The following is a 25,490-nucleotide window of genomic DNA, read 5'->3' as shown; positions in this document are numbered from 1 at the left end:
TACCAATATCTAGTTATATACATACCAATATCTAGTTATATACATACCAATATCTAGTTATATATATATACCAATATCTAGTTATATACATACCAATATCTAGTTATATTCATACCAATATCTAACACCAGTGAGTTATAGACCTCTACACACTTATTAACACACAGACATAGGTAGGTACACTCTAACACTGTAACAGACATATGTGACTTGTTTCAGAAACTAGGTGTTCAGCTGATAAAGGCTTCTTAAATCCTTCATAATGCCTTCATAAGCACTGCATACGTGTGTTACAAAGCATCTAGAACCGAACGTCATGCTTTATAAAGGGTTCATAAATTTGGCATAATTGTGTGAGATAATCACCAAATGTCAAATATGACATAAACAAATGTGAAAAATGATATATGAATATGTTTTATTAAGGGTGACATGTTGTGCTGAAGGATGACGTACCCTCTGAAGTGTTGTCATTTTAGTCACATTACACCTAACCTCATTCCCAGGAAACTTCCACCCAGAAGGTCTGCTGGATCAACGCATCAAACGTTGGCCTTCATTAGTTAGAGCTCGGTTTAAAAAAAATACTTTAAGAAGAGAAATTGTGGAAATGGGGCAGGGTTTAGCAATAATTTGTACTTTTTCACTGCGTTTAAGTAGCGATGATGACAAACAGACGAGTGAAGGTCACTCCTATAGAATGTAATGGTCACTCCCACTAAGGCCACTAAGGCTTGAGGGGGTAGAAGCTGTTAAGAAGCTTTTTGGACCTCGCTCAGGTACCGCTTGCCGTGCGGTAGCAGAGAGAACAGTCTATGACTGGGGTGGCTGGAGACTTTGACCATTTTTAGGGCCTTCCTCTGACACCGCCTGGTATAGAGGTCCTGGATGTCAGGAAGCTTGGTCCCAGTGATGTACTGGGCCGTACGCACTACCCTCTGTAGTGCCTTGCGATCGGAGGCCGAGCAGTTGCCGTACCAGGTAGTGATGCACCCAGTCAGGATGCTCTCTGGTGCAGCTGTAAAACCTTTTGAGGATCTGAGGACCCATGCCAAATCTTTTCAGTCTCCTGATGGGGAATAGGCTTTGTCGTGCCCTCTTCACAACTGTCTTGGACCATGATAGTTTGTTGGTGATGTGGACACCAAGGAACTTGAATCTCTCAACCTGCTCCAATACAGCCCCGTCAATGTTAATGGGGGCGTGTTCGGTCCTCTATTTCCTGTAGTCCACAATCATCTCCTTAGTCTTGGTTACGTTGCGGGATAGGTTGTTATTCTGACACCACCCGGCCAGGTCTCTGACCTCCTCCCTATAGGCTGTCTCGTTGTTGTTGGTGATCAGGCCTACCACTGTTGTGTAATATGCAAACTTAATGATGGTGTTGGAGTCGTGCCTGGCCAAGCAGTCGTGGGCGAACAGGGAGTACAGGAGTGTACTGAGCCTGCACCCCTGAGGGTCCCCCGTGTTGAGGATCAGCGTGGCAGATGTGTTGTTACCTACCCTCACCACCTGGAGGCGGCCCGTCAGGAAGTCCAGGATCCAGTTGCGGAGGGAGATGTTTAGTCCCAGGATCCTTAGCTTAGTGATGCGCTTTGAGGGCACCATGGTGTTGAACTCTGAGCTGTAGTCCAATGAATGAATGAGCTGAAGTGTTTGATTAGATTTTCGATTTCATTTGCATTGATGTCAGAGTGATTAGAGGGACAATAGAGTGGTGAGTACCAGGCAGTTAGCTAGTTTGGTAGGTTACTAATGACCAGCAGCAGCATCAGAGCTTGGAGAAGCCTAATGACCGTGACTAAACAGTCACCTGGAATTTGACTGCCTTCATGACTCGTGACCGCCGGTGTGGCGGAAATACGGTCACCATAACAGCCCTATGTGTAACACATACATAAAGGCTTAATGATGTAAGACATTTGAACACAAATGTATTAACACTTAGGGAATTAAAGCGTAAAGCGGGCCTATCTATATCATGAATATGTACTGGGTGGGTAGAGATTATAAAAGCAACCTCTCTCTAAAAGCTTCACTTATTCAACAGTTTTACTTGAACCGTAAATGGTTCTCAAGTAGGATACTAAGAAAATCTCATCCCTTGTTTAAAAAGGGCAGTATGGTATTGAAAGGAAGTATGGGGCCTTTGTGCAGATTTCCGTTTTCTCGTTTTTGATTCATTGAAAATGAAACCTCGTTCAAAGTATCTGTAACGGCCGTCGTAGTGAGTGGACCAAAATGCAGCGGGTTGAGTGCTCTTCTTTAACTTTTATTGAACACTTAAACAAAAAACAAAAAAAGAAAACGAACGACAGCTAGACAGTTTTGCAGGCTAACCACAGCAGTGCAAAAACAACTTCCCACAAAAGACAGGTGAAAAAAGGGCTACCTAAGTATGACTCCCAATCAGCAACAACGATGTACAGCTGTCCCTGATTGAGAGCCATACCAGGTCAACACAAAGAAATACACAACGTAGAAAGAACATAAAAATACAAAACATAGAACAATACCCCAAAAACCCGACAACACAAAACAAACACACCCCTGCCACGCCCTGACCAAACTACAATAACAAATAACCCCTTTACTGGTCAGGACGTGACAGGGGTGTGTTTGTTTTTTGTCTCTCTTTTTCAAACATTCCATGTAGAGCTGGTTACAATTTCAATTTTTATCCCCAGAAAAAAATTGCAAAAAATATTGCAACAAATATTAAAACTCAAATGTGCTGTTGATAAAATACCTGTGTTTATGGAAAAGATGTTTGAAAAGGGTATTTTGTTTTTAAATTATACTGTAAATTACAACCAATTTGATTACAGTATTACCACAAAAATGGAGGAGGCAGGTGGCAGCGGGAGGAGGTAGGAAACTGGTCTGTCTGCCCAATATAAAGGATCAAAACTGGCGGAGGAACAAAAATAGCATAAATAGGAAAGTATAACAGTTTAATTTGAGGACCAGGATGCTGTGCCATACAGATTGCAAAAATAGTTGGGAAGAGATTTTTTTATGTATCGATTGATATATAAAACAACGCAAGATTCAAGACTTATCGCTTTTCAGCTAAGAGTATTGTACAGAATTCTTGCCACCAACAAAATGTTAAATATTTGGGGCATACAACCATTGCAGCTCTGCAGATTTTGTTGTGAGGATACAGAATCAATAGACCATTTGTTTTGGTATTGCCCTCAGGTAGCCTGTTTCTGGTCTCAGGTTCAGGAATGGCAACAACAAAAAAAGCATAACATTAATTTCAAATTGACCCTAGAAATAGCATTGTTGGGAGATTTGGAGAGACCTGGTCAGTCAATTACTAATATACTAATACTCTTAGTAAAAGTATTTATCTTCAACTCGCAGTCTGTGGATTCTATTCGATTAGATAGATTGAAATTGTATGTTAAACATCACAGCACAGTTGAAAGATACAGTATATGGGTGGTAGAAATCCGAAGAGGGTAGTCAGCAGAGATACTGAAGGTGGGCTGAGGGAAACTGAGGGTCGGGAGGTGGAAATAGAAACAAGTCGGAGGGGAGTAGCTGGGCGAGGGAAAGAATGAGGGTCAAATATAAAAGTTAAAAATAAAGTCAAATTAAACCCCCAATTGGGAAGTGGAGGGGGAGGTTTTTCGGGGGGGGGGGATAGTTGAGTGTCAGCTCTCGGGGAACTGTGGGGGGGATCTTGGATGGTTGGTGGCCTGGCCGTTGGGAGCTTGGACTGGTAGATGAGAGGTCGCTGGTCTAGGCTCCCGATTTGACTTGGTGGAAGGTCTGTTGATGTACACTTGGGCGGGGTGCTTGACCCTGGGGCTTGACCCTGGGACTTGACCCTGGGGCTTGTCCCTGGGGCTTGTCCCTGGTTGCTCGTGTGCATCTCTCTGGATGGGAGTCTGCTAGATGACTGAATGTAAATGTTGAGCGGTTTCAGTGCAAGTAGATTGTATGTTTTAATATTCAATAAAAACATTACAAAATAAAAACACTTAGGGAATTATCACTAACAGCTAAAAATGCCATTGAACATTACACAGGGCTGTGAATAGGAGCTTGTCCCTCAGCTGGAGGACGAATGGTTCTTGCCTCTCTGCCTGCTGGAGATACTGCATGTTGGTTCCAACCTTAAAAGTAACAACAAAGAAAGTTAGTACGTCTGTTAGGAAATATCTTTGTCACACCACTTGGACAAGGTCTGTGCTGCGCCAGAAACTGTAAATGGGGAGATGGGAAACTCCGTTCAATTCGTATTGTTATATTTCTCTTTAATTTACAAACCTCAACTCAGGTAGCTACAGTATTTAATCTAACTCGAACATTTAACTACTACAAACTTGTCACGCCCTGACCAGGTGAACTCGAGTATTTTGGGTCAGGGTGTGTCATGTTGGGTATTTTTCCTGGGTTTGTTTTCTATGTTTGCGTTATAGCCTTGTGTTAGCTCTATGGGGTTTATTTCTATGTTGGGTTCTGTCGATTCCCAATCAGAGACAGCTGTCGCTAGTTGTCTCTGATTGGGATCACATTTAAGTTCCTCTTTCCCCCACGCTGTTTGTGGGGTGTTGTCTCTTTGTTTTTGAGCAGTTAACGTATCGGCATTTTCTTGGTTTTGTGTACGTGTTTATTTCAGTGTAAAGAATAAACATGTGTTCGCTCCCAGCTGCGTTTTGGTCCGCTTCCTCATCACCCGACGACGATCGTTACAAAACTAATTTAAATTACAATAAATAAAGGTTAACTTGTTTGTCGCCGTCCAGTGGCAGCACAAGTGGGCATTTGATTTGCAAACTCATCACATGATCAGCGTCTTGTCAGCTAAAAAAGTACTTCCAGGTCACGGATTTTCTGATATTTTCAAAATAAAAGTGCCCCAGGTAATAGTAGAAATGTGTCAATAACCAGTCATGATTTGAAAAATAATTGTTTAAACATTAACAATGATATACATATTTGTTCATATTTAAAGTGACATTTGCATAAAATGTGGGCTTTAAAACATGCTCCAAGGTCAAATAAATGTGCCCAATGCGAATCACTGTATATGGAATACATATTGACTTAGAGCAAGAACTATTCTGGGTGCAGTAGTTAAAGTATTGTAGGAAATACTCAGTAAGATCTGTAGAATTAATAAATTGGGTAATTTCATGGGGCTCTGAATAATACGCAGTGTTACTGGCCTTAACTCTACCCTTTCCATTGGCAGCCGAATCACATCACATGTGGCTTACTGCACCACAGAAAACCCTCTACCCACACAGCAGTGCAGGGCATGCTCAAAAATCAAAGTTTCTTAGATTTTTTCCAAACCTCAAAAGTCAGATGTGGTTTAGGCATTGTTGTGAACACAGAAAATCAAATTTTGTCGTTTTTGTCTTTAAAAACTGGGGGAAACCATTTTTGGGGGGAAACCCAAAACCTGGAAAAACAAAACCAAGAAATCAGAATTTGGGGAAAAAACGGAATTAGGTAAAAAATAAAAGTTGATTTTTAAAAGGCCCTAGAAACATTTTAAAAGGCCCTACCAACGGTTTAAAAGGCCCTACCAACGGTTTAAAAGGCCCTACCAACGGTTTCAAAGGCCCTACCAACGGTTTAAAAGGCCCTACCAATAGTTTAAAAGGCCCTACCAATGGTTTAAAAGGCCTTACCAACGGTTTAAAAGGCCCTACCAATGGTTTAAAAGGCCTTACCAACGGTTTAAAAGGCCTTACCAACGGTTTAAAAGGCCCTACCAATGGTTTAAAAGGCCCTACCAACGGTTTAAAAGGCCCTACCAATGGTTTAAAAGGCCCTACCAACAGTTTAAAAGGCCCTACCAATGTTTTAAAAGGCCCTACCAATAGTTTAAAAGGCCCTACCAATGGTTTAAAAGGCCCTTCCAACGGTTTAAAAGGCCCTTCCAACGGTTTAAAAGGCCCTTCCAACGGTTTAAAAGGCATTACCAACGGTTTAAAAGTCCCTACCAACGGTTTAAAAGTCCCTACCAACGGTTTAAAAGGCCCTACCAACAGTTTAAAAGGCCTTACCAACGGTTTAAAAGGCCTTACCAACGGTTTAAAAGGCCCTACCAACGGTTTAAAAGAACCCTACCAACGATTTAAAAGGCCTTAGCAACGGTTCAAAAGGCCCTACCAACGGTTTAAAAGGCCCTACCAACGGTTTAAAAGGCCCTACCAATGGTTTAAAAGGCCCTACCAATGGTTTAAAAGGCCCTACCAATGGTTTAAAAGGCCTTACCAATGTTTTAAAAGGCCCTAGCAACAGTTTAAAACAACAGTTTAAAAGGCGCTACCAATGGTTTAAAAGGCCCTACCAACGGTTTAAAAGGCCCTACCAACGGTTTAAAAGGCCCTACCAACAGTTTAAAACAACAGTTTAAAAGGCCTTACCAACGGTTTAAAAAAGCCTTACCAACGGTTTAAAAGGCCCTACCAACGGTTTAAAAGGCCCTACCAACGGTTTAAAAGAACCCTACCAACGGTTTAAAAGGCCCTACCAATGGTTTAAAAGGCCCTACCAACGGTTTAAAAGGCCCTACCAACGGTTTAAAAGGCCCTTCCAATGTTTTAAAAGGCCCTACCAATGTTTTAAAAGGCCCTAGCAACAGTTTAAAACAACAGTTTAAAAGGCGCTACCAACGGTTTAAAAGGCCCTACCAACGGTTTAAAAGGCCCTACCAACGGTTTAAAAGGCCCTACCAACAGTTTAAAAGGCCCTACCAACGGTTTAAAAGGCCCTACCAACGGTTTAAAACAACAGTTTAAAAGGCCTTACCAACGGTTTAAAAAAGCCTTACCAACGGTTTAAAAGGCCCTACCAACGGTTTAAAAGGCCTTACCAATGGTTTAAAAGGCCCTACCAACGGTTTAAAAGGCCCTACCAACGGTTTAAAAGGCCCTACCAACAGTTTAAAACAACAGTTTAAAAGGCCTTACCAACGGTTTAAAAAAGCCTTACCAACGGTTTAAAAGGCCCTACCAACGGTTTAAAAGGCCCTACCAACGGTTTAAAAGAACCCTACCAACGGTTTAAAAGGCCCTACCAATGGTTTACAAGGCCCTACCAACGGTTTAAAAGGCCCTACCAACGGTTTAAAAGGCCCTTCCAATGGTTTAAAAGGCCCTACCAACGGTTTAAAAGGCCCTACCAACGGTTTAAAAGGCCCTACCAACGGTTTAAAAGGCCCTACCAACGGTTTAAAAGGCCCTTCCAACGTTTTAAAAGGCCCTTCCAACGTTTTAAAAGGCCCTACCAATGTTTAAAAAGGCCCTAGCAACAGTTTAAAACAACAGTTTAAAAGGCGCTACTAACGGTTTAAAAGGCGCTACCAACGGTTTAAAAGGCCCTACCAACGGTTTAAAAGGCCCTACCAACTGTTTAAAAGGCCCTACCAACGGTTTAAAACAACAGTTTAAAAGGCCTTACCAACGGTTTAAAAAAGCCTTACCAACGGTTTAAAAGGCCCTACCAACGGTTTAAAAGGCCTTACCAATGGTTTAAAAGGCCCTACCAACGGTTTAAAAGGCATTACCAACGGTTTAAAAGTCCCTAACAACGGTTTAAAAGTCCCTAACAACGGTTTAAAAGGCCCTACCAACGGTTTAAAAGGCCTTACCAATGGTTTAAAAGGCCCTTCCAACGGTTTAAAAGGCATTACCAACGGTTTAAAAGTCCCTAACAACGGTTTAAAAGTCCCTAACAACGGTTTAAAAGGCCCTACCAACGGTTTAAAAGGCCTTACCAATGGTTTAAAAGGCCTTACCAATGGTTTAAAAGGCCCTTCCAAGGGTTTAAAAGGCCCTTCCAACGGTTTAAAAGGCCTTACCAATGGTTTAAAAGGCATTACCAACGGCTTAAAAGTCCCTACCAACGGTTTAAAAGGCCCTACCAACGGTTTAAAAGGCCCTACCAACGGTTTAAAAGGCCCTACCAATGGTTTAAAAGGACCTACCAATGGTTTAAAAGGCCTTACCAATAGTTTAAAAGGCCTTACCAATGGTTTAAAAGGCCCTAGCAACAGTTTAAAACAACAGTTTAAAAGGCGCTACCAACGGTTTAAAAGGCCCTACCAACGGTTTAAAAGGCCCTACCAACGGTTTAAAAGGCCCTACCAACGGTTTAAAAGGCCCTACCAACGGTTTCAAAGGCCCTACCAACGGTTTAAAAGGCCCTACCAATAGTTTAAAAGGCCCTACCAATGGTTTAAAAGGCCTTACCAACGGTTTAAAAGGCCCTACCAATGGTTTAAAAGGCCTTACCAACGGTTTAAAAGGCCTTACCAACGGTTTAAAAGGCCCTACCAATGGTTTAAAAGGCCCTACCAACGGTTTAAAAGGCCCTACCAATGGTTTAAAAGGCCCTACCAACAGTTTAAAAGGCCCTACCAATGTTTTAAAAGGCCCTACCAATAGTTTAAAAGGCCCTACCAATGGTTTAAAAGGCCCTTCCAACGGTTTAAAAGGCCCTTCCAACGGTTTAAAAGGCCCTTCCAACGGTTTAAAAGGCATTACCAACGGTTTAAAAGTCCCTACCAACGGTTTAAAAGTCCCTACCAACGGTTTAAAAGGCCCTACCAACAGTTTAAAAGGCCTTACCAACGGTTTAAAAGGCCTTACCAACGGTTTAAAAGGCCCTACCAACGGTTTAAAAGAACCCTACCAACGGTTTAAAAGGCCTTAGCAACGGTTCAAAAGGCCCTACCAACGGTTTAAAAGGCCCTACCAACGGTTTAAAAGGCCCTACCAATGGTTTAAAAGGCCCTACCAATGGTTTAAAAGGCCCTACCAATGGTTTAAAAGGCCTTACCAATGTTTTAAAAGGCCCTAGCAACAGTTTAAAACAACAGTTTAAAAGGCGCTACCAATGGTTTAAAAGGCCCTACCAACGGTTTAAAAGGCCCTACCAACGGTTTAAAAGGCCCTACCAACAGTTTAAAACAACAGTTTAAAAGGCCTTACCAACGGTTTAAAAAAGCCTTACCAACGGTTTAAAAGGCCCTACCAACGGTTTAAAAGGCCCTACCAACGGTTTAAAAGAACCCTACCAACGGTTTAAAAGGCCCTACCAATGGTTTAAAAGGCCCTACCAACGGTTTAAAAGGCCCTACCAACGGTTTAAAAGGCCCTTCCAATGTTTTAAAAGGCCCTACCAATGTTTTAAAAGGCCCTAGCAACAGTTTAAAACAACAGTTTAAAAGGCGCTACCAACGGTTTAAAAGGCCCTACCAACGGTTTAAAAGGCCCTACCAACGGTTTAAAAGGCCCTACCAACGGTTTAAAAGGCCCTACCAACAGTTTAAAAGGCCCTACCAACGGTTTAAAAGGCCCTACCAACGGTTTAAAACAACAGTTTAAAAGGCCTTACCAACGGTTTAAAAAAGCCTTACCAACGGTTTAAAAGGCCCTACCAACGGTTTAAAAGGCCTTACCAATGGTTTAAAAGGCCCTACCAACGGTTTAAAAGGCCCTACCAACGGTTTAAAAGGCCCTACCAACAGTTTAAAACAACAGTTTAAAAGGCCTTACCAACGGTTTAAAAAAGCCTTACCAACGGTTTAAAAGGCCCTACCAACGGTTTAAAAGGCCCTACCAACGGTTTAAAAGAACCCTACCAACGGTTTAAAAGGCCCTACCAATGGTTTACAAGGCCCTACCAACGGTTTAAAAGGCCCTACCAACGGTTTAAAAGGCCCTTCCAATGTTTTAAAAGGCCCTACCAATGTTTTAAAAGGCCCTAGCAACAGTTTAAAACAACAGTTTAAAAGGCGCTACCAACGGTTTAAAAGGCCCTACCAACGGTTTAAAAGGCCCTACCAACGGTTTAAAAGGCCCTACCAACGGTTTAAAAGGCCCTACCAACAGTTTAAAAGGCCCTACCAACGGTTTAAAAGGCCCTACCAACGGTTTAAAACAACAGTTTAAAAGGCCTTACCAACGGTTTAAAAAAGCCTTACCAACGGTTTAAAAGGCCCTACCAATGGTTTAAAAGGCCTTACCAATGGTTTAAAAGGCCCTACCAACGGTTTAAAAGGCCCTACCAATGGTTTAAAAGGCCCTACCAACGGTTTAAAAGGCCCTACCAACGGTTTAAAAGGCCCTACCAACGGTTTAAAAGGCCCTACCAACGGTTTAAAAGGCCCTTCCAACGTTTTAAAAGGCCCTACCAATGTTTAAAAAGGCCCTAGCAACAGTTTAAAACAACAGTTTAAAAGGCGCTACCAACGGTTTAAAAGGCGCTACCAACGGTTTAAAAGGCCCTACCAACGGTTTAAAAGGCCCTACCAACTGTTTAAAAGGCCCTACCAACGGTTTAAAACAACAGTTTAAAAGGCCTTACCAACGGTTTAAAAAAGCCTTACCAACGGTTTAAAAGGCCCTACCAACGGTTTAAAAGGCCTTACCAATGGTTTAAAAGGCCCTACCAACGGTTTAAAAGGCCCTACCAACGGTTTAAAAGGCCTTACCAATGGTTTAAAAGGCCTTACCAATGGTTTAAAAGGCCCTTCCAAGGGTTTAAAAGGCCCTTCCAACGGTTTAAAAGGCCTTACCAATGGTTTAAAAGGCATTACCAACGGCTTAAAAGTCCCTACCAACGGTTTAAAAGGCCCTACCAACGGTTTAAAAGGCCCTACCAACGGTTTAAAAGGCCCTACCAATGGTTTAAAAGGCCCTACCAATGGTTTAAAAGGCCTTACCAATAGTTTAAAAGGCCTTACCAATGGTTTAAAAGGCCCTAGCAACAGTTTAAAACAACAGTTTAAAAGGCGCTACCAACGGTTTAAAAGGCCCTACCAACGGTTTAAAAGGCCCTACCAACGGTTTAAAAGGCCCTACCAACGGTTTAAAAGGCCTTACCAACGGTTTATAACAACATTTTAAAAGGCCCTACCAACGGTTTAAACGGCCCTACCAACGGTTTAAAAGGCCCTACCAACGGTTTAAAAGGCCCTACCAACGGTTTAAAAGGCCCTACCAACGGTTTAAAAGGCCTTACCAACGGTTTATAACAACATTTTAAAAGGCATTACCAACGGTTTAAACGGCCTTACCAACGGTTTAAACGGCCCCACCAACGTTTTAAAAGGCCTTACCAACGGTTTAAAAGGCCTTAGCAACGGTTTAAAAGGCCTTAGCAACGGTTTAAAAGGCCTTAGCAACGGTTCAAAAGGCCCTAGCAACGGTTCAAAAGGCCCTACGAACGGTTTAAAAGGCCCTACGAACGGTTTAAAAGGCCCTACCAACGGCTTAAAAGGCCCTACCAACGGTTTAAAAGGCCCCACCAACGGTTTAAAAGGCCCTACCAACGGTTTAAAAGGCCCTACCAACGGTTTAAGAGGCCCTACCAACGGTTTAAAAGGCCCTACCAACGGTTTAAAAGGCCTTACCAACGGTTTATAACAACATTTTAAAAGGCCCTACCAACGGTTTAAACGGCCCTACCAACGGTTTAAACGGCCCTACCAACGGTTTAAACGGCCCCACCAACGGTTTAAAAGGCCTTACCAACGGTTTAAAAGGCCTTAGCAACGGTTTAAAAGGCCTTAGCAACGGTTTAAAAGGCCTAAGCAACGGTTCAAAAGGCCCTAGCAACGGTTCAAAAGGCCCTACGAACGGTTTAAAAGGCCCTACGAACGGTTTAAAAGGCCCTACCAACGGTTTAAAAGGCCCTACCAACGCCTTAAAAGGCCCCACCAACGGTTCAAAAGGCCCTACGAACGGTTTAAAAGGCCCTACGAACGGTTTAAAAGGCCCTACCAACGGTTTAAAAGGCCCTACCAACGCCTTAAAAGGCCCCACCAACGGTTTAAAAGGCCCCACCAATGGTTTAAAAAGCCCTACCAACGGTTTAAAAGGCCCTACCAACGGTTTAAAAGGCCTTACCAACGGTTTATAACAACATTTTAAAAGGCCCTACCAATGGTTTAAAAGGCCCTACCAACGGTTTAAAAGGCCCTACCAACGGTTTAAAAGGCCTTAGCAACCGTTTAAAAGGCCTTAGCAACGGTTCAAAAGGCCTTATGAATGGTTTAAAAGGCCCTACCAACGGTTTAAAATGCCCTACAAACGGTTTAAAAGGCCCTACCAACGGCTTAAAAGGCCCTACCAATGGTTTAAAAGGCCCTACCAACGGTTTAAAAGGCCCTACCAACGGTTTAAAAGGCCCTACCAACGGTTTAAAAGGCCCTACCAACGGTTTAAAAGGCCTTACCTACGGTTTAAAAGGCCCTACCAACGGTTTAAAAGGCCTTAGCAACCGTTTAAAAGGCCTTAGCAACGGTTCAAAAGGCCTTATGAATGGTTTAAAAGGCCCTACCAACGGTTTAAAATGCCCTACAAACGGTTTAAAAGGCCCTACCAACGGCTTAAAAGGCCCTACCAATGGTTTAAAAGGCCCTACCAACGGTTTAAAAGGCCCTACCAACGGTTTAAAAGGCCCTACCAACGGTTTAAAAGGCCCTACCAACGGTTTAAAAGGCCTTACCAACGGTTTAAAAGGCCCTACCAACGGTTTAAAAGGCCCTAGAAACATTTTAAAAGGCCTTACCAACGGTTTAAAAGGCCCTACTAATGGTTTAAAAGGCCCTACCAACTGTTTAAAAGGCCCTACCAACTGTTTAAAAGGCCCTACCAACGGTTTAAAAGGCCCCACCAACGGTTTAAAAGGCCCTACCAACAGTTTAAAAGGCCCTAGCAACTGTTTAAAACAACGGTTTAAAAGGCCCTACCAACGGTTTAAAAGGCCCTAGCAACGTGTTTAAAGGCCCTAGCAACGTTTTTAAAAGGCCCTAGCAACAGTTTAAAAGGCCCTACCAACGGTTTAAAAGGCCCTAGCAACGATTTAAAGGCCCTACCAACGTTTTTAAAAGGCCCTAGCAACAGTTTAAAAGGCCCTACCAACGTTTTTTAAAGGGCCTAGCAACGGTTTTTGCTGTGACTGTCTGTACTTTAGAGTGTGTGTCATCCTGCAGCACAGCATTTTGGGGGAAGTTGAGGTCAGGTCCAATATTGACTATGCACCAAGAGGGAAAGAGGTTGGGCCATCCTAGAAATGTTTTAGAGAAATATAATGTATACAATTTAGCAGACGCTTCTACCCAAAGCGACTTACAGTCGTGCGTAAATATATTTTTACGTATGGGTGGTCCCGGCAATCGTCCCCAATATCCTGGCATTTCAATGCTTTACCAAGATGCATGACAGGGTTATAAATGCTTTGTGAAGCCTCAATTTAATATCATTTATAAGGCATTTATTAAGCGGTGTTTATGCCACCCTTTATAAAGCACAGGTTTGTCATATTTGACATAGTGAGTAATGTCACATTTGACATTGGTGGTTATGTCACACAGTTATGCCACATTTATGAACCCTTTATAGAGCTTGACATACGGTTATAGATGATTTGTAACACATGCATGTAGTGTTAATGAAGGCTTAATGAAGGCTTTATGAAGGTTCAATGTCTCTTAAAGCAGCAATCAGCAGTTGAAACAATAGACTCCTCTAATCTGGCTTCCCTTAGACTCCTCTAATCTGTCTTCCCTTAGACTCCTCTAATCTGGCTTCCCTTAGACTCCTCTAATCTGGCTTCCCTTAGACTCCTCTAATCTGTTTTCCCTTAGACTCCTCTAATCTGTCTTCCCTTAGACTCCTCTAATCTGGTTTCCCTTAGACTCCTCTAATCTGGCTTCCTTTAGACTCCTCTAATCTGTCTTCCCTTAGACTCCTCTAATCTGTCTTCCCTTAGACTCCTCTAATCTGGCTTCCCTTAGACTCCTCTAATCTGGCTTCCCTTAGACTCCTCTAATCTGGCTTCCCTTAGACTCCTCTAATCTGGTTTCCCTTAGACTCCTCTAATCTGTCTTCCCTTAGACTCCTCTAATCTGTCAGAAGGCCCAGAGTTAGAGGCTGACGGCAGGACGAGGAAAAGCCACAGACGAAGGCCCAAGGTGAGGCTTGTATGTGCATTTTTAATTTATTTATTCATAGTTGTTTTCTGTGTACATCATGTCAGATAATTTCCTCTCTAATAATTTGGTGTATTTACAATTGCCCGGGTCAATCCCAGAGCGATAGTATCATCTTTCTGTCCTCTCTAACTCTCTCCTTCTAGCAGCAGGACCAGCGTTACTATAGTGTAGACCTAGAGAGAGGTCCTACAGGTTTTGGCTTCAGTCTGCGGGGGGGCAGTGAATACAACATGGACCTGTATGTCCTGGGACTGATGGAGGGAGGACCTGCCTCACGCAGCCACAAGATACAGGTGAGACAGAAAGCTGAGTGTGTTGGGACTGATGGAGGGAGGACCTGCCTCGCGCAGCCACAAGATACAGGTGAGACAGGCAGCTGGGTGTGTTGGGACTGATGGAGGTAGGGCCTGCCTCGCGCAGCCACAAGATACAGGTGAGACAGGCAGCTGGGTGTGTGTTGGGACTGATGGAGGGAGGGTCTGCCTCGCGCAGCCACAAGATACAGGTGAGACAGACAGATGGGTTTGTTGGGACTGATGGAGGGAGGACCTGCCTCGCGCAGCCACAAGATACAGGTGAGACAGGCAGCTGAGTGTGTTGGGACTGATGGAGGGAGGGTCTGCCTCGCGCAGCCACAAGATACAGGTGAGACAGGCAGCTGGGTGTGTTGGGACTGATGGAGGGAGGACCTGCCTCGCGCAGCCACAAGATACAGGTGAGACAGACAGCTGGGTGTGTTGGGACTGATGGAGGTAGGGCCTGCCTCGCGCAGCCACAAGATACAGGTGAGACAGGCAGCTGGGTGTGTTGGGACTGATGGAGGGAGGACCTGCCTCGCGCAGCCACAAGATACAGGTGAGACAGGCAGCTGGGTGTGTTGGGACTGATGGAGGTAGGGCCTGCCTCGCGCAGCCACAAGATACAGGTGAGACAGGCAGCTGGGTGTGTGTTGGGACTGATGGAGGGAGGGTCTGCCTCGCGCAGCCACAAGATACAGGTGAGACAGACAGATGGGTTTGTTGGGACTGATGGAGGGAGGACCTGCCTCGCGCAGCCACAAGATACAGGTGAGACAGGCAGCTGAGTGTGTTGGGACTGATGGAGGGAGGGTCTGCCTCGCGCAGCCACAAGATACAGGTGAGACAGGCAGCTGGGTGTGTTGGGACTGATGGAGGGAGGACCTGCCTCGCGCAGCCACAAGATACAGGTGAGACAGACAGCTGGGTGTGTTGGGACTGATGGAGGGAGGACCTGCCTCGCACAGCCACAAGATACAGGTGAGACAGGCAGCTGGGTGTGTTGGGACTGATGGAGGGAGGGCCTGCCTCGCGCAGCCACAAGATACAGGTGAGACAGATAGCTGGGTGTGTTGGGACTGATGGAGAGAGGACCTGCCTCGCGCAGCCACAAGATACAGGTGAGACAGACAGCTGGGTGTGTTGGGACTGATGGAGGGAGGGTCTGCCTTGCGCAGCCACAAGATACAGGTGAGACAGACAGCTGGGTGTGTTGGGACTGATGGAGGGAGGACCTGCCTCGCGCAGCCACAAGATACAGGTGAGACAGGCAGCTGGGTGTGTTGGGACTGATGGAGGGAGGACCTGCCTCGCGCAGCCACAAGATACAGGTGAGACAGACAGCTGGGTGTGTTTCTCTCTCTCTGTGTGTGTGTGTGTGTGTGTGTGTGTGTGTGTGTGTGTGTGTGTGTGTGTGTGTGTGTGTGTGTGTGTGTGTGTGTGTGTGTGTGTGTGTGTGTGTGTGTGTGTGTGTGTGTGTAATTGTTGTCATTGTGTAACCTGTATTGTATTCTTGCTGTGTAGGTGAGTGACCAGCTGGTGGAGATAAATGGTGACAGTACAACAGGAATGACCCACAGCCAGGCCGTGGAGCAGATAAGAAGAGGAGGACATCGTATACACCTGGTACTGAAGAAAGGAAACGGATACGTCCCAGACTATGGTAAGAGACAGGGAAGCGAGGAAGGATACGTCCCAGACTATGGTAAGAGACAGGGAAGGGAGGATAGGATACGTCCCAGACTATGGTAAGAGACAGGGAAGGGAGGAAGGATGCGTCCCAGACTATGGTAAGAGGCAGGGATACGTCCCAGACTATGGTAAGAGACAGGGAAGGGAGGAAGGATACGTCCCAGACTATGGTAAGAGACAGGGAGGGGAGGAAGGATGCGTCCCAGACTATGGTAAGAGACAGGGATACGTCCCAGACTATGGTAAGAGACAGGGAAGGGAGGAAGGATACGTCCCAGACTATGGTAAGACACAGGGAAGGGAGGAAGGATACGTCCCAGACTATGGTAAGAGGCAGGGATACGTCCCAGACTATGGTAAGAGACAGGGAAGGGAGGAAGGATACGTCCCAGACTATGGTAAGAGACAGGGATACGTCCCAGACTATGGTAAGAGACAGGGAGGGAGGAAGGATACGTCCCAGACTATGGTAAGAGACAGGGAAGGGAGGAAGGATGCGTCCCAGACTATGGTAAGAGGCAGGGATACGTCCCAGACTATGGTAAGAGACAGGGAAGGGAGGAAGGATACGTCCCAGACTATGGTAAGAGACAGGGAAGGGAGGAAGGATACGTCCCAGACTATGGTAAGAGACAGGGATACGTCCCAGACTATGGTAAGAGACAGGGAGGGGAGGAAGGATACGTCCCAGACTATGGTAAGAGACAGGGAAGGGAGGAAGGATACGTCCCAGACTATGGTAAGAGACAGGGATACGTCCCAGACTATGGTAAGAGACAGGGAGGGGAGGAAGGATACGTCCCAGACTATGGTAAGAGACAGGGATACGTCCCAGACTATGGTAAGAGACAGGGAAGGTAGGAAGGATACGTCCCAGTCTATGGTAAGAGACAGGGAAGGGAGGAAGGATACGTCCCAGACTATGGTAAGAGACAGGGAAGGGAGGAAGGATACGTCCCAGACTATGGTAAGAGACAGGGAGGGGAGGAAGGATACGTCCCAGACTATGGTAAGAGACAGGGATACGTCCCAGACTATGGTAAGAGACAGTGAAGGTAGGAAGGATACATCCCAGTCTATGGTAAGAGACAGGGAAGGGAGGAAGGATACGTCCCAGACTATGGTAAGAGACAGGGAAGGGAGGAAGGATACGTCCCAGACTATGGTAAGAGACAGGGAAGGGAGATAGGATACATCCCAGACTATGGTAAGAGACAGGGAGGGAGGAAGGATACGTCCCAGACTATGGTAAGAGACAGGGAGGGAGGAAGGATACGTCCCAGACTATGGTAAGAGACAGGGATACGTCCCAGACTATGGTAAGAGACAGGGAAGGGAGGAAGGATACGTCCCAGACTATGGTAAGAGACCGGGAAGGGAGGAAGGATACGTCCCAGACTATGGTAAGAGACAGGGATACGTCCCAGACTATGGTAAGAGACAGGGAAGGGAGGTGGGTGAGACATAACAGAAACCTAACAAAGATCCTTTTGTGATGTAAACTGTATGTGCGTCACGGTGAAGGACATGACTATTGCTAGAACGTTAGCTAGCATCTAAAACCCTGATTGGTCTCTTAGTGACCTTTATTGACCCGTTCTGGATAGTTCTTTCACTTGTTTCCTCAGCTTTCTTTCTCATAGTCTCAGTGCTCAGAGTCTCAGTGCTCAGAGTCTCAGAGTCTCAGTGCTCAGAGTCTCAGTGCTCAGAGTCTCAGAGTCTCAGAATCTCAGTGCTCAGAGTCTCAGTTCTCAGTGCTCAGAGTCTCAGTGTTCAGAGTCTCAGTGTTCAGAGTCTCAGAGACTCAGTGCTCAGAGTCTCAGTGCTCGGAGTCTCAGTGCTCAGTCTCAGAGTCTCAGTGCTCAGAGTCTCAGTGCTCAGAGTCTCAGTGCTCAGAGTCTCAGTGCTCAGAGTCTCAGTGTCTCAGATTCTGAGTGTCTCAGATTCTGAGTGTCTCAGATTCTGAGTGTCTCAGATTCTGAGTGTCTCAGTCGGTGCTCAGGCCAGGTCTCAGAGTCTCAGAGTCTCAGTGCTCAGAGTCTTTGATCTTCCTGACTTTCTTCTTCCTATTTCTCTCTTTTTCCTGACCGTACATGTGGTCTCCTTCTTTCTTTGTACTGTCCCTTCCCTTCATCTTTCTCTCTCCTCTTAATGTCCCTCTCCTCCTTCTCCTCCTCCCACTCAGTGGAGCTCTCCAGCCTGTCTCTGTGTATGACCAACTCTAAGCAGGGTGAACCTTGTTTCTATGTCATCGGCAGAACAGAAAATACGCGGTTGGTATCTCTTCCTGTTAGTCTTCCATTCTCTTTGATTTCTGTTGTAGAACCACTCATCTTACAATTGGCTCATTCATCCTCCTCCTATCCCCTGTAACTATTCCCCAGGTCGTTGCTGTAAATGAGAATGTGTTCTCAGTCAACTTACCTGGTAAAATAACAGTAAAATAAAAAAATTACAAAAAAAACTTGATGTATACCACTCAGTAGACCCTTGTTATCCATTCTAGTATGTGATCCCTGCGGGAATTGAACCAACAACCTTAGCGTTGCTAGTGCCACACTCTTCCCAACTGAACCATACAGTCTGAAAGCACGTGTCCATGTTGTCCTGAGTCACGTTATCAAGAGGTAAACCGTCAGGGGTGTCTCTTACGTTCACGTTTATTCGCTCTTGTAGATAAATTCTATGCACAGTGAGTCGTACCTCCAGACCCCTATGGAATAGACATATTTATATACCACTCATAGTTGTATAGGATCCAACAGTATACATTCACAAAGTGTAGTTGTGATAGAACTAGGTTTACAAAATCTCAAGTTTCTTTCATAAAATTCCCTGTTTTTTTTTTCAATTCCAAAAAAATCTCCCAACCAGGATTTTGGGAAAGCCAGAGAATTTTGGAAAAGTTACCAGAATTTTGCAAACCTAGATATAATTGAATAAAAGTTGTTGTTCAGCCTCCGTAATCATTGTATTTCAGTAGAAACATCAGCCGTGTTATCTCAGTGAACATTTACAGTACATTACTTAGGCTGGCTGAAACAAAGAGAATGAAATGAACAGACTTGGTGTTTCTATTCTGAAGGCCACGAGTCTTGCAATTCTCTACATTTTCATCCCATCTCATCATAACCTGTTTTGTTTTCATTACTTCAAACTTGGATAACACTGTGTTAAACTGGAAACTGGTTTCTAATTTGTGTTTTCTCTCTAACTCCCTATCACCTCTCTCTCTGAACCCCACCCCTCTTTCTGATTATTTTTCTTGTGTCTCCCCCTCTCTCTCTCTGACCTTTCTCTCTCTCTCTCTGACCTCTCTCTCTCTGACCTCTCTCTCTCTCTTTCTCTCTCTGACCACTCTCTCTCTTTCTCTCTCTCTCTCTCTCTCTCTCTGACCTCTCTCTCTCTCTCTGACCTCTCTCTCTCTCTCTCTGACCTCCCCCTCTCTCTCTCTCTCTGCCCTCTCATCCCCTTCTCGCCCCCCCCCCCCCCCTCTCTCTCTCAGACCATGATCCCAGATCAGTCTCCTTCTCTCTCTACCCAGAGGATGCGGGTGTGGCTGCAGTAGATAAGACGCGCTCTCTGCCAAGGAAGAGCGAAAGGGTGAATAGAGGAGAGGAGAGGCAGAGTAAAGGAGGTAGTCTGGGGGGAACGAGGAGCAGAGGAGGAGCGCGAGATACTCCTGACACAGACCTGGATTGGCCCGAGGAGGAGGGTCAGGTGGTCAGCCACAGAGGTCAGAGTTTAGGGGATAAGGACAACGGGAAACGCACCCAGAGTTTACCCAAGAACAGACAGGAAGTGGAGGAAGAGGAGGAGGAGGTGAGGCCCAGCGAGGCCAAACAGAGGTCAAAACAGCAGAGGATCAGGGAAATGCAGAGTAAGAGGAAGAAGAACAGGAGAGAGAGGGGAGATGAAACAGAGGAGTTTCCCATCAGAAACACAAGTGAAGGTAAGAGAGAAGGGGGGAGGAGGGAGAGAGAGAGGAAGACGGAGGTGGAGGATTCTGGACCAGCAGAGAGAGTTCCCTTCTCCTTCCTCAAGCCACTGCAGGATGGAGAGGCTGAGCTGTCTAATGCAGAGTCGGGGGTAACAGGGACCTACGGAGACAGCTTCTCTGACCAGGTCAGCCTGTCTGCAGCTAGCGTCTTCAGTTCCACCGCCCAAGACCCCAGGGACCAGAGAGGAGACCCCTGGAGCACCCAGTCATGGCTCCGGGCCAACCATGCATCCCACACCCCAGGCCCCTGGAGCAGCACACAGCCACAGAGGGCCACCTACAACAGTCTCTGGATTAAACCTGACCTGCAGATGTCTCAGGTTTTGGTGGGACACAGACTGACAGGAAACAGGCTGAGAGGATGTCTTGACCTATAGATGATAGATAATCCTTGGTTATTCTTGGTTTCCTGGATTATTTCCTCGTAATTTACCTCGTAATTTACCTCTTGTCTGGGACACTTGCCTGACCACTGCACCACCCAATCCCCTGTTAACCCACCTCTTGACTAGGACCTATCATCATACTCTATGACTCTATCTACCTAACACCATTGCCTATAGAAGTCCACTATCACTTTGGATCTATATCATAATGAATGGTATTATCTTCAACATAATCATTGTCATCACAACTTTTTTTATAATGGATATGCAAGTAACAACAACATCAAACATCTCTCTGCAAACCAGACAACAACTACATCAAACATCTCCTCATATCAACCCTCTCTACAAACCAGACAGCAGCTACATCAACCCAATCTACAAACCAGACAGCAGCTACATCAACCCTCTCTACAAACCAGACAGCAGCTACATCAACCCTCTCTACAAACCAGACAGCAGCTACATCAATCCTCTCTACAAACCAGACAGCAGCTACATCAAACATCTCATATCAACCCTCTCTACAACCCAGACAGCAGCTACATCAACCCTCTCTACAAACCAGACAGCAGCTACATCAACCATCTCCTCATATCAACCCTCTCTACAAACCAGACAGAAACTACATCAAACATCTCATATCAACCCTCTCTATAAACCAGACAGCAGCTACATCAACCCTCTCTACAAACCAGACAGCAGCTACATCAACCATCTCCTCATATCAACCCTCTCTACAAACCAGACAGCAACTACATCAAACATCTCATATCAACCCTCTCTACAAACCAGACAGCAGCTACATCAACCCTCTCTACAAACCAGACAGCAGCTACATTAACCCACTCTACAAACCAGACAGCAGCAACATCAACCCTCTCTACAAACCAAAAATGGATTGTTAGCACCACCTAGAGGCTATAGTGATGTATTACAATATGAGGAGCCACCACTATGCTCACATTATAATACTCCACTTTTTTTTTATATCATATCATGTTTGAATTATATTTTATGTAGATGATTCATTTAATTTTATTTGTAAAAAATATATATATTACGGAGATTTAGATAAATCATTAAGAGAAATGATTTGCCTCCTGCTTGCTTAGCCTGGATTGTAACTTATTCTCTCCTTTACGTCTTTCCTATGTAGTCTTACGATGTGATGCTACAGATGTCAGGGGGATAGTAATTATGTTGTCATATATATATAGTTCCTCCAACCAGGACTTCTGGAAAACCTGCACATTTTGGGAAAGTTACTGTTATACAGTTGAAGTCGGAAGTTTACATACATTTAGGTTGGAGTCATTAAAACTTGTTTTTCAACCACTCCACACATTTCTTGTTAACAAACTATAGTTTTGGCAAGTCGGTTAGGACATCTACTTTGTGCATGACACAAGTCATTTTTCCAACAATTGTTTACAGAAAGATTATTTCATTTATAATTCACTGTATCACAATTCCAGTGGGTCAGAAGTTTATATACACTAAGTTGACTGTGCCTTTAAACAGCTTGGAAAAATCCAGAAAACGATGTCATGGCTTTAGAAGCTTCTGATAGGCTAATTGACATAATTTGAGTCAATTGGAGGTGTACCTGTGGATGTATTTCAAGGCCTACCTTCAAACTCAGTGTCTCTTTGCTTGACATCATAGGAATATCAAAAGAAATCAGCCAAGACCTCAGAAAAAACATTGTAGACCTCCACAAGTCTGGTTCATCCTTGGGAGCAATTTCCAAATGCCTGAAGGTACCACGTTCATCTGTACAAACAATAGTACACAAGTATAAACACCATGGGACCACACAGCCATCATACCGCTCAGGAAGGAGACGCGTTCTGTCTCCTAGAGATGAACGTACTTTGGTGCGAAAAATGCAAATCAATCCCAGAACAACAGCAAAGGACCTTATGAAGGTGCTGGAGGAAACAGGTACAAAAGTATCTATATCCACAGTAAAACAAGTCCTATATCGACATAACCTGAAAGGCCACTCAGCAAGGAAGAAGCCACTGCTCCAAAACCGGAATAAAAAAGCCAGACTACGGTTTGCAACTGCACATGGGGACAAAGATTGTACTTTTTGGAGAAATGTCCCCTGGTCTGATGAAACAAAAATAGAACTGTTTGGCCATAATGACCATCGTTATGTTTGGAGGAAAAAGGGGGATGCTTGCAAGCTGAAGAACACCATCCCAACCGTGAAGCACGGGGGTGGCAGCATCATGTTGTGGGGGTGCTTTGCTGCAGGAGGGACTGGTGCACTTCACAAAATAGATGGCATCATGAGGGAGGAAAATGATGTGGATATATTGAAGCAACATCTCAAGACATCAGTCAGGAAGTTAAAGCTTGGTCGCAAATGGGTCTTCCAAATGGACAATGACCCCAAGCATACTTCCAAAGTTGTGGCGCAATGGCTTAAGGACAACAAGGTCAAGGTATTGGAGTGGCCATCACAAAGCCCTGACCTCAATCCTATAGAAAATTTGTGGGTAGAACTGAAAAGGCGTGTGCGAGCAAGGAGGCCTAAAAACCTGACTCAGTTACACCGGCTCTGTCAGGAGGAATGGGCCAAAATTCACCCAACTTATTGTGGGAAGCTTGTGGAAGGCTACCAGAAACGTTTGACCCAAGTTAAACAATTTAAAGGCAATGCTACCAAATACTAATTGAGTGTATGTAAAATTCTGACCCACTGGGAATGTGATGAAAGAAATAAAAGCTGAAATAAATCATTCTCTCTACTATTATTCTGACTAGTTGATAGAATAACAAGAGTTTTGGTAAATGTACAGTTTAAACACATCCATGTGTGCCGGACATCGGTACATACACACTTATGCATCCAATAATTACCTCGTCCTCTCCTGAGCAATAAAAAAAGGCTTTTTTTTTCTTCTCACGTCTGCTAAAGTTATGCAACATGTAGTTTCACATGAGCTCAATGAGGATTAAAAAAAATAAAAACCTGGGTTGTGTTCATTAGGCACCAAAACGGAAGAAAACGGTCTGAAACATGAAGGGACTACCTGGACTCGTCCAATATGTAACAGTAATTTTACATTTTCTGTTGCAAAACAGTTTTATTAAAACGTTGCGTGCCCTAATGAACGTGACCCTGCTAGAAGGTACAGCATGGATTGAGGTATATGTTGTATCAGGGCGGGAGGAATCGTTAAACCAGCCTTTGACTAAATAAATAAAAGGGCAATGAATGAACTACTGTAGTTGATAAAGGTATTAAACTCTATTTCATTAAGTGTTTTTATAGAATGACTATTTTAATATGTTTGCCTTTGTTGACGGGAATGAAGAGACATTTCACCTCTATGAGCTTAACGGTTCTTTGCTCACCATGTTGTCACTGGAAGCTTTGAAGCAATGCAGCTAATCAATCGATCAATCAATGAAATGTATTTATAAAGCCCTTTTTACATAGATTAGTAGCTAATCCACTTGAATAAATCCCTGGAAATTGAATGGTTTATGTACCAGCACTACATTAAATAGGAACAACACCATACTGTAAACTACAGACTCAGTATGTACCAGCACTACATTAAATAAGTACAACACCGTACTGTAAACTACAGACTCAGTATGTAGTACTACATTAAATAAGTACAACACCGTACTGTAAACTACAGACTCAGTATGTAGTACTACATTAAATCGGAACAACACCGTACTGTAAACTACAGACTCAGTATGTACCAGCACTACATTAAATAAGTACAACACCGTACTGTAAACTACAGACTCAGTATGTAGTACTACATTAAATAAGTACAACACCGTACTGTAAACTACAGACTCAGTATGTACCACCACTACATTAAATAAGTACAACACCGTACTGTAAACTACAGACTCAGTATGTAGTACTACATTAAATAAGTACAACACCGTACTGTAAACTACAGACTCAGTATGTACCACTACATTAAATAAGTACAACACCGTACTGTAAACTACAGACTCAGTATATAGTACTACATTAAATAGGAACAACACCGTACTGTAAACTACAGACTCAGTATGTAGTACTACATTAAATAAGTACAACACCGTACTGTAAACTACAGACTCAGTATGTAGTACTACATTAAATAGGAACAACACCGTACTGTAAACTACAGACTCAGTATGTACCAGCACTATATTAAATAAGTACAACACCATACTGTAAACTACAGACTCAGTATGTACCAGCACTACATTAAATAGGAACAAGACTGTACTGTAAATTACAGACTCAGTATGTAGCACTACATTAAATAGGAACAACACCATACGGTAAACTACAGACTCAGTATGTAGTACTACATTAAATCGGAACAACACCGTACTGTAAACTACAGACTCAGTATGTACCAGCACTACATTAAATAAGTACAACACCGTACTGTAAACTACAGACTCAGTATGTAGTACTACATTAAATAAGTACAACACCGTACTGTAAACTACAGACTCAGTATGTACCACCACTACATTAAATAAGTACAACACCGTACTGTAAACTACAGAAACAGTATGTAGTACTACATTAAATAAGTACAACACCGTACTGTAAACTACAGACTCAGTATGTAGTACTACATTAAATCGGAACAACACCGTACTGTAAACTACAGACTCAGTATGTACCAGCACTACATTAAATAAGTACAACACCGTACTGTAAACTACAGACTCAGTATGTAGTACTACATTAAATAAGTACAACACCGTACTGTAAACTACAGACTCAGTATGTAGTACTACATTAAATCGGAACAACACCGTACTGTAAACTACAGACTCAGTATGTACCAGCACTACATTAAATAAGTACAACACCGTACTGTAAACTACAGACTCAGTATGTAGTACTACATTAAATAAGTACAACACCGTACTGTAAACTACAGACTCAGTATGTACCACCACTACATTAAATAAGTACAACACCGTACTGTAAACTACAGACTCAGTATGTAGTACTACATTAAATAAGTACAACACCGTACTGTAAACTACAGACTCAGTATGTACCACTACATTAAATAAGTACAACACCGTACTGTAAACTACAGACTCAGTATATAGTACTACATTAAATAGGAACAACACCGTAC

The 25,490-nt window shown here is 43.9% G+C and overlaps 1 protein-coding gene across 3 annotated transcripts in view; it reads left to right on the top strand.

The window, feature by feature from the left end:
- LOC106566317 (membrane-associated guanylate kinase, WW and PDZ domain-containing protein 3) overlaps positions 1–23,850 on the top strand; it is a 242,739-nt gene extending 218,889 nt beyond the window's left edge. Inside the window, exons 14-17 of one of the 3 annotated variants that reach the window (XM_082959784.1) lie at positions 13,881–13,957; positions 14,125–14,271; positions 15,799–15,937; positions 19,472–23,850. In XM_082959784.1, the coding sequence (XP_082815910.1) occupies positions 13,881–13,957; positions 14,125–14,271; positions 15,799–15,937; positions 19,472–20,343 (1,235 nt within the window). In that variant the 3' untranslated portion in view covers positions 20,344–23,850. Of the gene's footprint in view, positions 1–13,880; positions 13,967–14,121; positions 14,272–15,798; positions 15,938–19,471 lie in introns of all 3 variants that reach the window. The other 2 variants (XM_082959782.1, XM_082959783.1) reach the window with 2 other exon arrangements.
- The last annotated feature ends 1,640 nt before the right edge of the window (positions 23,851–25,490 follow it).

This window comes from Salmo salar, chromosome 13 (assembly GCF_965601325.2).
Source record: "Salmo salar chromosome 13, fSalSal1, whole genome shotgun sequence".
Taxonomy (NCBI): domain Eukaryota; kingdom Metazoa; phylum Chordata; class Actinopteri; order Salmoniformes; family Salmonidae; genus Salmo; species Salmo salar.
Note: the sequence above shows the minus strand (reverse complement) of the source record. Positions and strands in the feature narration are given on the sequence as shown.